This window comes from Anomaloglossus baeobatrachus, chromosome 4 (assembly GCF_048569485.1).
Source record: "Anomaloglossus baeobatrachus isolate aAnoBae1 chromosome 4, aAnoBae1.hap1, whole genome shotgun sequence".
Taxonomy (NCBI): Eukaryota; Metazoa; Chordata; class Amphibia; order Anura; family Aromobatidae; genus Anomaloglossus; species Anomaloglossus baeobatrachus.
The window spans coordinates 199,365,112-199,377,252 of NC_134356.1; the positions used below are offsets into that span (position 1 = coordinate 199,365,112).

A 12,141-nucleotide genomic window follows, 5' to 3' on the forward strand; every position below is an offset into this window, starting at 1 on the left:
TTTATTTCTGTTAATGTTGAGGATTATGGCTTACAGCCAATGAAAACCCAAAAGCCATTATCTCAGAAAATTGGAATATTATACAGTGTGACCACTGCCATTAACTTGAGAACGGAGGCAGCTATAGGAATAGAAGTGGTGTCTAGGTAAAGTAAAGTAGCCATGCGCTACGCAATGAAACTACCTATAGCACCAACTAGTGGAAAACAACGGAGTTAGCATTTTTATCTCGAAAAAGGAACGAGATAGAGAAAAAAGTGAATTACAAAGTTCAGCTTCTCTCTTATATTACGTTTATCAGGACGTTCAATCATGAGTGGGGTACCATGAGGAATATCATGAGTAAATATTAGCCTATCCTATCTGATCCCACTCTGTCGAGTATTCTGACACCCTTTCCTATCCATCCCTTTGTTGTAATATTGTGTAATATGAAAGTAATAAAATATTATTTTATTATTTTCATATGTCCTATGTAAATAGCATAGGTCTCTAGCCCCATGGGCGTCTCATCGCCCTGTGGGTGTTTGCCTGCTTTCCATGGTATCAAGCCCCTGTGGGCGTGATACCTTGGAATTACATCAGTGACATCACTTCTGCAGCTTCAGAATCTCGCATGCGCGCGATTACCATTCTCGTCACCTTCTCATCCTGGCGCTTGCTTCTCAGCTTCTGACGCACACTTCACATGACCGGAACCGCAGGCGTCTTCTGAGCATGCGCAGTGCGTGTCAGAAGCCGACACGCAAACACCAGGATGAGGCGGGGAGAATGGTAAGCGCGCGCACAAGCGAGATTTTGAAGTAGCGACGGTCACGTCGCTGATGTAAATCCATGGTATCACGCCCACATGTAAAGCATGTAGACGCCCACAGGGCGATGAGACGCCCATGGGGCTAGAGACTTATGGTATTTGCATAGAACATATGAAAGTAATAAAATGTATTTTATTACTTTCATATTACACAATATTACAACAAAGAGATGGGTAGGAAGGGGTTAATAGCTCACACAGGCTCCTGCTTGTAGGTCAGAACGCTTCTTTGACCTGACAGGTTCCCTTTAAAGCGTCACATGCCTGCGATTCATGCCTATTGGAGGTATGGGTATTGATGTGGTAAGCGGTGGGTCTAGAGGTGGTAACCTAAAGAAGAAGTTGGCCCAATGTGAGGCACGATGGATCAGCACCTTAGACACACTGGCCCCCAAGGGACTGAATGAAGCTATCAGTTTTGCATTATTTTTATAAGAGTTAAGCGGGCTTTACACGCTACGATATTGCTAGCAATTGCTAGCGATATCGTACGCAAAAGCACCCGCCCCAGTCGTGCATACGATTTCGTGTGATCGCTGCCACAGCGAACATTATCACTACGGCAGCGTCACACGCACTTACCTGGTTGTCGTCGTCGTTGCTGTGACTGACGAACAATCCCTCCTTCAAGGGGGAGGGACGTTCGGCATCACAGTGATGTCACCGCAACGTCACTAAGCGGCCAGCCAATCAAAGCGGAGGGGCAGAGATGAGTGGGACGTAACATCCAGCCCACCTCCTTCCTTCCGCATTGTGGCCGGCGGCAGGTAAGGAGACGTTTCTCGCTCCTGCGGTGTCACACACAGCGATGTGTGCTGCCGCAGGAGCGACGAACCACATCGATAACCATTACCAATTTTTGGTTTTGGGACGACCTCTCCATGGTGAACGATTTTCACCATTTTTGAGGTCGCTTAAGGTCACACGCTGCGATATCGTTAATGACGCCGGATGTGCGTCACTAACAACGTGACGCCGACGATAAAACATTAACGATATCGTAGCGTGTAAAGCCCCCTTTATCTATCACCATCAGTATCCTGTCACATGTGAATAGCTTTGTTTTTAATTTGTCTTAACTTCTATTTCCCTCCGGTGTTGTTTTTTCTCTTCTCCATGAGAGATAGATGTTTATCTGCCCTAAATTGGAAATTTACTTTGGCATTTTTTTGCTTTACCATATTTAGATCTGGGCCATATACCATTTCTCCTATTATAAGAAATCATTATAAGAAGCTTCTCAATTTGAAGACATCACCTTTCTATGTTACAAGATGAAGGAATTCCGCCTTTTTGCAATATGAGTTATTGATCTATATATTGTATTGGGATTCCCTCATAATTCTATACATTGAGTTACTTTAAAAATTTTTCCGATATTTAAATTTTCTGCCGTTTTTAACTATTTGTGCGGTTTGAGTTTAGTATGCGGAATTAACCTCTTTACTGACATCGTCAACCTCTGTACGCATCCGGTGTTGGCTCTGTCTCGTTGCCGGTGAATTCACAGTCTTTGTGGCAGCGGCGCATGTGCGCGAGCCGGATGACGAGTCTCTGCTCCTTTGCATGCGCGTTTTTTGTCTGCCAGCTTCCCCACCCGCAGCATTGCAGTGGACGGACAGCGCATGCGTCATCATAGGGGATGACATGGGCGGAAGTGAGCTAGGGCTGTCAATTTAAATGGAACACACAGAGGAATATACACCTTTCCCTTCCTAATGAAGCTACAGACGCACTTGACTCCCGGCGAAACACATTTCGGTGGGCTGGGGGGGAACCTTCTGGTCTAGGGGTCCGGTTTTTTGGCAGCTAATATCGGCATTTGCACTTTATTGTGGGTACTTGTATATGGTCCTATTAAGGATATTTGCACACATGATGACCTCTCTATGCACTTGGCACTTTGATGTAGATGATTGAACATGTGCAGGTCACTCTATATGGATATCTGGGGGATATGCTGACCTCTTTATACATCTAGCACTTTTCCTTAGAGGATGGAATATGCGAAGTTCACTGTATATGGGAAAATTGCTTTGTTTGCATAATTCCCTTTTGTTATCCCTTGTGTTACTGTAGGAATCAGCTTTTTACATGATATTTTCCCATTAATACTTTTTCCATGTGTTGTCTCCTGTATGCACTTGCCACTTTAATATAGGATTGATTATGTATAAATTATATTTATGAGATTCCATATATGAAATCATACATTGTGACCGGACTATACCCTCCATATATATTTTTTCATTTATCCTTGCATTTGTGTGTTATGTGCTTATACCAGTGTCCCCCTTTTTGTATGCTTTTATATGTGTGTTCACCTAAACCCCCTCTATTTTTGCTGAATAAAATATGTTTACATATTTTAACTCCTTTTTCTCCTGTTTTCATCTACTGAAAAGTATGCATAGTAAATGCACTCAATACTTGGTCAGGGCTCCTTTTGCATGAATTACTGCATCAATGCGGCTTGGCATGGAGATGATCAGCCTGTGGCACTGAGGTGTTATGGAAGCCCAGGTTGCTTTGATAGCAGCCTTCAGCTCGTCTCCATTGTTAGGTCTGGTGTCCCATCTTCCTCTTGACAATACCCCATAGATTCTTTATGGGATTTAGGTCAGGTGAGTTTGCTGGCCAATCAAGCACAGTGATACTGTGGTTATTAAACCAGGTATTAGTACTTTTGGCAGTGTGGACAGGTGCCAAGTCCTGCTTGAAAATGAAATTTCCATCTCCAAAAAAGCTTGTCAACAGCAGAGGGAAGAATGAAGTGCTGTAACATTTTCTGGTAGACAGCTGCGCTGACCTTGGTCTTGATAAAACACAGTGGACCTACACCAGCAGATGACATGGCTCCCTAAACCATCACTAATTGTGGAAACTTCACACTAGACCTCAAGCAGCTTAGATTGTAGCCTCTCCTTTCTTCCTCCAGACTCTGGGACCTTGATTTTCAAATGAAATTAAAAATTTACTTTCATCTGAAAACAGCACCTTGGACCATCGAACAACAGTCTAGTTCTCTTTCTCTTTGGCCCAGGTAAGATGCTTCTGGCATTGTCTATTGGTCACGAGTGGCTTCACACAAGGAATGCGACACTTGTAGCCCATGTCCTGGATACACACTCTTGAAGCACTGACTCCAACAGCAGTCCACTCCTTGTGAATCTCTCCCAAATTTTTAAATGGCCTTTTCTTAACAATCCTATTAAGGCTGTAGCTGTCCCGGTTGGTTGTGCACCTTTGTCTACCACACTTTTTCCTTACACTCAACTTTCCATTAATATGCTTGGATACAGCACTGCGAACGGTCAGCTTCTTTAGCAATGACCTCTTGTGGCTTACCCTCCTTGTGTAATGTGTCAATGACTGCCTTCTGGACATCTGTCAAGTCAGCAGTCTTCTCCATGATAGTGTAGCCTTTTGAACCAGACTAAGGGACCATTTTAAATGCTTAGGAAGCTTTTGTAGGTGTTTTGTGGTAATTATTCTAATTTTCTGAGATAATGACTTGAGTTTTCATTGGCTGTAAGCCATAATCATCAACATTAACAGAAATAAACACTTGAAGTAGATCACTGTTTGTAATGACTATATAATATGTGTTTCCTTTTTGTATTCAGTTACTGAAATAAATTAACTCTTTGATGATCTTCTAAATTATTGAGATGCACTTGTAGTTTGATGTCAGTCAAGACTGACACTTTACTCTCAATTCCATCCACAAGGTCATTAATAAAGAGATTAAAAAGAATTGGTCCTTGCACAGATCTCCCCGGTCCCAACTGACTATAGCCCATTTAGAGAATGTACCATTTACGACGACTCTGTTCCCCCATCTTTTAGCCAATTCCTTAACCATCTGCTTATATCCCCCCCCCCCAGTCCCTTCTTTTGGAGCTTCATTATAAAGCTGTTGTGTTGTGCAATATGAAGTACCTTTGCAAAGTCCTAATGAATAACATCAGCTGCATTACCAAAATGCACTTACCTCCTCATAGAAACCAAATTGTTGGTTAGACACGACTTCTCTTTTGTGAAACCGTTCGGGTTATCAGTTATTATAGTATTCTCTGCAATATATTGTTGCATGTCATCTTTTAAAACGCCCTCAACATCTTTGCACCTCCTTAGGTCAGACTTACCACAGACTTACCAGACGGTGATTGCCTGGATCCACCTTTTTGCCTTTCTTAAATATCAGTACCACATCAGCCACTCAATCTTGTGGCACCAAGACATAGCTGTCTAAGTTAGCATTAAAAGACCTTGAGAGTATAGCTAATAAACTGCTATATTATTTATATATTATACGGTGTTCTGCACTGTTGCTCAGATCCATCAAGAATTGTTCACGAGGCGTGTGGGAATCACATGCTCCCGATTCATTAAGATGCTGCCGTATTATGAATCAGGAGTGTCTAAAAAGTGGTGTCACTTGCCAATAATCTTATTACCACCTTCAGGAATTGGAATGAGATATTTCTGGTGTAAGGTACTCCACAGCTAGTCATGAATTAGACAAGCTGTGTCTTCACATCCCATCCCTCATTTTTGATTTTTGGGGAATGGGGGAAAAGTAGCGTTAGAAAGCCAAAAGTTGCTAAAAGGTTTGCAGCTTTTCAAAGTAAATTACAGTGAAACCTCAGTTTACGAGTAACTTGGTGAGTGAGTATTTCGCTATACAAGCAAAGATTGCTGTAAATTTGTAACTCCGCTTACGAGTAAGCTTTGCTGTACAAGCAAATACTCACCGCACACACTTCTGGTTCCGTACTTTCACCGGGCTCTGACCTGCTCATGCAGTGCAGTGCACGCAACACACACACACACACACACAGCTCAGCTTACCTTCCGTTCTTTCCATTCCCTCACCTGCCTCCTGGTTCTTGTAGTTTGCCAGTACAAGGATGTGTATCAGGTAACCATCGTGACCGATGCCGGAGCTTCTGCTGCCAGCGCACTGACGTCAAAAGGCAAGAGACGCTTGCCTCCGATTGGTAAACACACATCCGCTTCTCAAAGGCAGTGCATCGGTTAACCATCGCGACGATGGCGGAACGTCCGCTGTCAGCTGCTTCTCAAAGGCAGCGCGCTGACCAATCAGAGGCAAGCGGCTCCTGCCTTCGATGTTAGCGTGTTGGCAGCAGAAGCTCCGGCATCGGTCGCGATGGTTACCTGACACACATCCTGTACCGGCAAACTATAAGTACCAGGAGGCCAGCGAGGGAATGGAAGGCAAGGTGAGCATAATATGTGTGTGTGCGTGTCTGTCTGTGCATGTGTGGAATGGCACAATAGGGGACCAGGATGGGACATTGAACAAGTTGTGGAACGAATTGTCTGAGCTTGCATTACTTCCTATGGGAAATTTTGGTTTGCTAGACAAGTAACTTTGTTTACAAGCACACTCAGAACGGATTGTTCTCGTAAACCAAGGTTCCACAGAATGCTAGAATTGTGACAATCGCTTTGATGAATCAGGGGCTACATGTCTTCTTAAGACACACACTGTACACCGCATAAAGTGGCAGGTTGCTGAATGGTGGACTCATACCCTTGTGCTAATGTGTGAACAGCAGATGAATCTGGATGAGAGATCTGAAGCCGACCTAGTTCACACTGAACTTGCTACTTCCGGAATTAAACAGTGGTGGGTGCTTGCCATTACCTCCTGGACATTTAGTACCCTCATGTAGAAGCGCTACATATTTCTATTTTGTTGGTTATGGAGGAGAGCTAATTTGTATAAAAATTACAATACGACTAGGTTTCCCACAATATATAATAACCTTCCCCACACAGCAAGTTCACAGTTTTCACAAAACATGACAAAACATTTGATTGCTTCAAATTTTCATTATTTTGTTTTTTTTAAAAGTGCAATGCTAAATACTCCACATACAGTCCAAACCTTTATAGAACAGATAAAAAAAGATAGTTTTCCTGATGTTATAAAAAGTCTTTTGCTGCATTATTAAGAAATACGACTGATTCCCCTTTCCCACCCTCCCTTAAAACTCCGAGGAAGGCCCGGCTCTTCCTTCTGTAGTCACAAGTCCACTGAACCAGCTACAAAGTCCTGGGATGCCAAAGAGGCCTGCAATGGGTTACATTGCTTTGACAACTCAGGACCTACCAGAAGATTAAAAAAAAAATAAAAATAAAATAAAAATAAAAATAATAAAGAGAAGTTACAGGCTGCGTACAAACATAACAAGGAGTGATTTAAGTAAAGAGAAGGATGGTGAGCATTGTCTTTGAGATGGTCAATTCTCTATTGGTGTGGGATTTGGAACAGGCTGGCTCACTATTACTTGTACTACATAGTCCTTGGGAATCTTCAGCTCTTCTAGCTTCATTTTGTCTGTCAGCGGCCGGCCAGAGAAAAACCAGCGCTGGCTGGCAGGTTCAACGCCTTCTGCAGTGTGGAGGCGTCTCTTCATGTGATATACAGTGTCTGTGCTGCGCACCAACAGCCTAAGGTCCTTGCCTGTCGAGAGGCGCAGGCGCAGCTGGCATTCATGACCAGTATTTGGAGGAGGCTCAGGAATATCTAAAGTTTCTGTGTCACTCTTCTCCTCGATCATATTAATGGGAGGAGCAAGGCAGTAAACAGGTAGCTGGTAGCGGTTTCCCAGTTCGTCGTAGCACTCAGTAAGGGCACCTTAAAAGAAAGGGGGAAAAAAAAGGGAAAATACATAAGTAACTAAAAATGGATTCTGTTAAATAAATTAAAGAAAACATGGTAAAAAAAAAATGAGAATTATGGGCTTTAAAAACAGTTGTATATTTACATAAAAAAATAAAAGGGGTTGTCCACTACTTTTACATTTATGCACTACCCTTAGGATAGTATATGGAGAGAAGGTATGCACACCAGTGACTATGTAAGGGGAATATATGAAAAGCAGAAACTGCTGTGTGAATACTAACATGAAAAATCCAATAGCTATATGTAAGAATGAAAATATGAAAAATGGAACCTGCATTACTGCCATGAACATATGAATAAAGAGAAATTTAGCTATTGAATTGATCAATGCAATAGAGCCCCAACACTATGCCAAAGTATTTCTAAATGTTGGGGTCCCTAGCTAGTGTGTGTCCTCTCATGCAGTTAAAAAAAAAAAAAAAACTTACCGTGTATGGGAAGCTGAGACCCAGGCTATATATGCATATAATGTGGACTGGCAATAGGTGTGGTGGGGCCGGGTTCACAAACGAAAGACTACAAATCAATCAAGAAATAACATCTGGAACACCATTCTGAGTCTGAACTGGGTGCAAAAACCTAAAAAAATTTATTTTTTAGGTTTTTGCACCCAGTTCAGACTCAGAATGGTGTTCCAGACGTTATTTCTTGATTACCCTTAGGATAGGTCATCAATGTCTGATCGGCCGGGGTCAGACACCTGGTACCGCCGCCAATCCACCCCTATCGTGTGCCGGCGGCGGCAGCAGGAAATGCTCAGTTCTCGAGTCTTCTGATAGCGGCTGCGGCCAGGTACTGCACATCCGTTTCCAATCCAAAGCAATAGGTGGCGAATGTGCAGTACCCGACCTGGGCCACTATCAGATGGCGTGGCAGCTTTGGACGGAGCATTTCCGGATGCCTGCTGTCACAACCAAGTACAGATTATTTGTGGGGGTGCCGGGTGTCGGACTCCTGCCGATCAGACATTGATGACATATTTTAAGGATAGGCCATCAATGTAAAAGAAGTGCATAACCCCTTTAAGACTGCAGTACATAATAATATTTATTCATTTATATAGCGCTATTAATTCCATAGCGCTTTACATACATTGGCAACACTGTCCCCATTGGGGCTCACAATCTAAATTCCCTATTAGTATGTTTTTGGAGTATGGGAGGAAACCGGAGAACCCGGAGGAAACCCATGCAAACACGGGGAGAACATACAAACTCCTTGCAGATGTTGTCCTTAGTGGGACTAGAACCCAGCGCTGCAAGACTGCAGTGCTAACCACTGAGCCTCCGTGCCGCCCTGTATGTGTCCAATGCCAAATCCTTCAATAGTGTTAGGCTGCTTTCACACTACTTTTTTTTAACATGCGTCATTAACGTTTTTTTAACGCAAAAATGCATCCAGTGCAAATGCGTTTTCATTTCAATGCATTTGCAATGGACTCCCGTTCACATGCATTTGCGTGAGTTATGGTGAGGATCCAGCGACTTGCAGTTTTTTAACTTTTTTCAAAAACGCTACTTGTAGCGTTTTTGAGCTGTGTCCAAATACTGTTTTTCACTGGATCCTGACTATACTGCACGCAAATGCATGTGAACGCTGGCATGCTGATAGACAGGATCCTGCTTGCTCTACTGAGCATGCCCAGAAACCAGCCTCGCGTGATCTGTCTCTCTCTCCCCCTCCCTCTACCTCCCCCCTCTCTATCTCCCCCGCCTGAGAGCGGCGGACGCTTGTTGCCAAGTAAATATCGGGTAACCAAGCAAAGCGCTTCGCTTAGTTACCCGAAGTGTACCTTGGTTACATGTGCAGGGAGCTGGCAGCCCGGCTTCTAGAAGCTGCGGACGCTCGTAACCAAGGTAAATATCGGGTATCCAAGCAAAGCACTTTGCTTAGTTACCCGATGTTTACCTTGGTTACCCACGTCCGCAGCTGTCAGATGCCGGCTCCCAGTCTATCACGTTCAGTTCCCCTCGCTCCCGATCACATGACTTCAATGCCTGCCCATAAACTTCAAGTGACAGGATCCTGCAAAATAACACGTGTTTACATGCGTTTTTCTTTGTAAAAACAGGATCCACTTTTCCAGCAAAAAAACGTTCATGACGCATGTTAAAAAAACGTAGTGTAAAAGCAGCCTTAGCCATAAATATGATTTAAGAAGAGAAAAAAAAAAAAAGAAAGAAAGATACAAAAAGCCAGTTATATCACACAGCAAAGAAAAGTTTTGCAAAGTAATTTCTCTTATCTACTGTCCTGCAGGTGGCGCACAAAAACTGTGCAGATGTCTCCTTCTACAGAAGCCAAGTCCGATACCTAAGCACTTGTAGTAGCGTTTGGGCTGAAATGCTGCACATGTTTCTCAGCTGGTCCTCATGAAAAATGTAGGAGTGAATTTTTTCATTGCCGTCAGCTGGCACTGCTTCTTGAAGCCTGAGCATGACACGGAGGTAGGGTAGGTTAGTGCTGGCTTTTGTGGTTACATTGCAATATTTGTGTCCAGTGACCTCATTCTTGGCAATAGTAATTGGCTATAATGATTCTAGTGCTCATAACTCTAGTACATCACCCCACTAAAGATAAGCAAAAATGATATGATAACAGATAAAAGAACAGTAATCGTCAACATCTCGTGATCACTCCTTCTGCACAATGTGTTCTGTTATCTCCAGAGAATCCTTTATCTGCCTATAGAAGAACCTTTTATGGTCATTATTTATTAGCCTTTATTGGTGGGGTGTTCAGCCATGAATGTGAAGATTGATGCTTTTATCTGTTTTCATTTCAGATATGGAGCTTGTATATAAAAGGTACCGTCACACATAACGAGATCGCTAGCGAGATCGCTGCTGAGTCACGGTTTCGCAGTAGCGATCCCGTTAGCGATCTTGTTATGTGTGACATCTACCAGCGATCAGGCCCCTGCAGTGAGATCTCTAGTCATTGCAGAATGGTCCAGGCCATTTTCTTCAAAGGTGATGTCCTGCTGGGCAGACACATCGCTATGTTTGACACTGTGTGACAGGGTCACAGTGTCTGCTGAGATCGTTATACAGGTCGCTACTGCGACCTGTATCGTTTCTGCATCGCTGGTAATGTCTGACTGTGTGACATCTCACCTGCGACCTCCCAGCGACTTACCTGCGATCCCTATCAGGTCGCATCGTTTTCGGGATCGCTGGTAAGTCGTTGTGTGTGACTGGGTCTTAAGACACTATTCAAACCTATGCACTGCTTTCCAATATATCCGCCTAAAGGGATATAATGAAAAAGTAAGGTACATTTATACTTGGCGATGGATCCACATATAAGCTACCGTACTCCCTTTATGAAGCTCGTTGACAAATTGGGAAATTGATAGCTTTCACAGATTCCGACGCAATTGAATAATATCAGCTAAAACTTTTTTTTGGGAGCAATAATAGAAAAGCAACATAAATCTTATTTGGAATGGTTTTAACAAGCTGTATCGCTGCAGAATGAATGCTATATTCCTGTAATACATCTTCCTCAGCTGTAACAAAGCAGCGCAGAGCAATAGCTGTGCCATTAATAAGGGACATGTGAGATCTGTGAGCGCAGAATGTCCCAATTAAGAACAGCTGGCTTTTGATGTACACTTCTGACAAAACCAAGGGATGGGATCTATTGGGAAAGAATAGATTCCAGAACAGCATCGCTGTCATGTTTCGACAGATGTAACCACAGAAATAGCTACTAGCCACAATCTGTTCTAAAGAGGACCTTGGGTAATGACTATTTCACATAATGTCATTCATTATTCCTAGAGCGTCAAAGCCTCTATGCTCCCAGAGATGGTAATGTCCAGATAAAAGCAGGATCTATCACCATACAATCCATTAAATGGCAAGTAGGTTTGCCCATTAAATGGCCCAGGTTTGCGCTTTCTCCCTTTAGGAACTCTAGAAGAAGATACCCCACATGGTTCATAACTTGGAAACTACCAAGTGTCTACTAGAACATCAGTAGTAATAAAACAGTAATCACGCGATTGTCCCCAAAACACAGCAGCTTAGCTTTATTCAGTTTATCACTTATATTTATAGCAGAATGCTAAACGTTAACCTAAACACAGGAGCTTGGTCCGTTTTTATATATTCATGAAAAGGAGTGTGTTTAGTACTCAAAGCTATAGCTACAGAAGCACTCCATAAAGTTTTTATTCCATTAAGTCTGTATATATGCATGCAATGTAGTGTGAGTGTAATAATATACTCCCCTACCGCCATATCTCCAGTTTCCAGCATGTTCTGATCCTCTTCTCAGTGACATCACTCTTCAGACAACCCCTTCTCATATTGTTTACTCCCGTTAACATAAAAACACTTACACTCACCTCCGATACCGGCTTTGTACCAGAAGTGTTGTCTCTCAATCTCAAAAGGTGTCATACGAGCGCTGTGTCCAATCAGCGCTGGCATCACTATCTCTGCCTTCGGACATATCAAATATCAAGAGGTAGTGTCTGGCCAGCTGCAGCTCCGACTTCCTCTTGATATTCAATTCGTCCAAGCGTTGACTTAACAACGGGAGAGCGAGTGCCGGCACAGCTGGAACAGAGCAGTCATCAGATGAAAGTATACGTGTTTTT

The 12,141-nt window shown here is 43.0% G+C and overlaps 1 protein-coding gene across 1 annotated transcript in view; it reads right to left on the reverse strand.

Moving 5' to 3' along the window:
* Nucleotides 1–6,656: 6,656 nt before the first annotated feature.
* Nucleotides 6,657–12,141, reverse strand: part of UBTD2 (ubiquitin domain containing 2) — a 133,376-nt gene continuing 127,891 nt past the window's right edge. Inside the window, exon 3 of the mRNA XM_075342353.1 lies at nucleotides 6,657–7,484. Coding sequence (XP_075198468.1) covers nucleotides 7,087–7,484 — 398 coding nt within the window. The 3' untranslated portion in view covers nucleotides 6,657–7,086. The remainder of the gene's footprint in view (nucleotides 7,485–12,141) is intronic.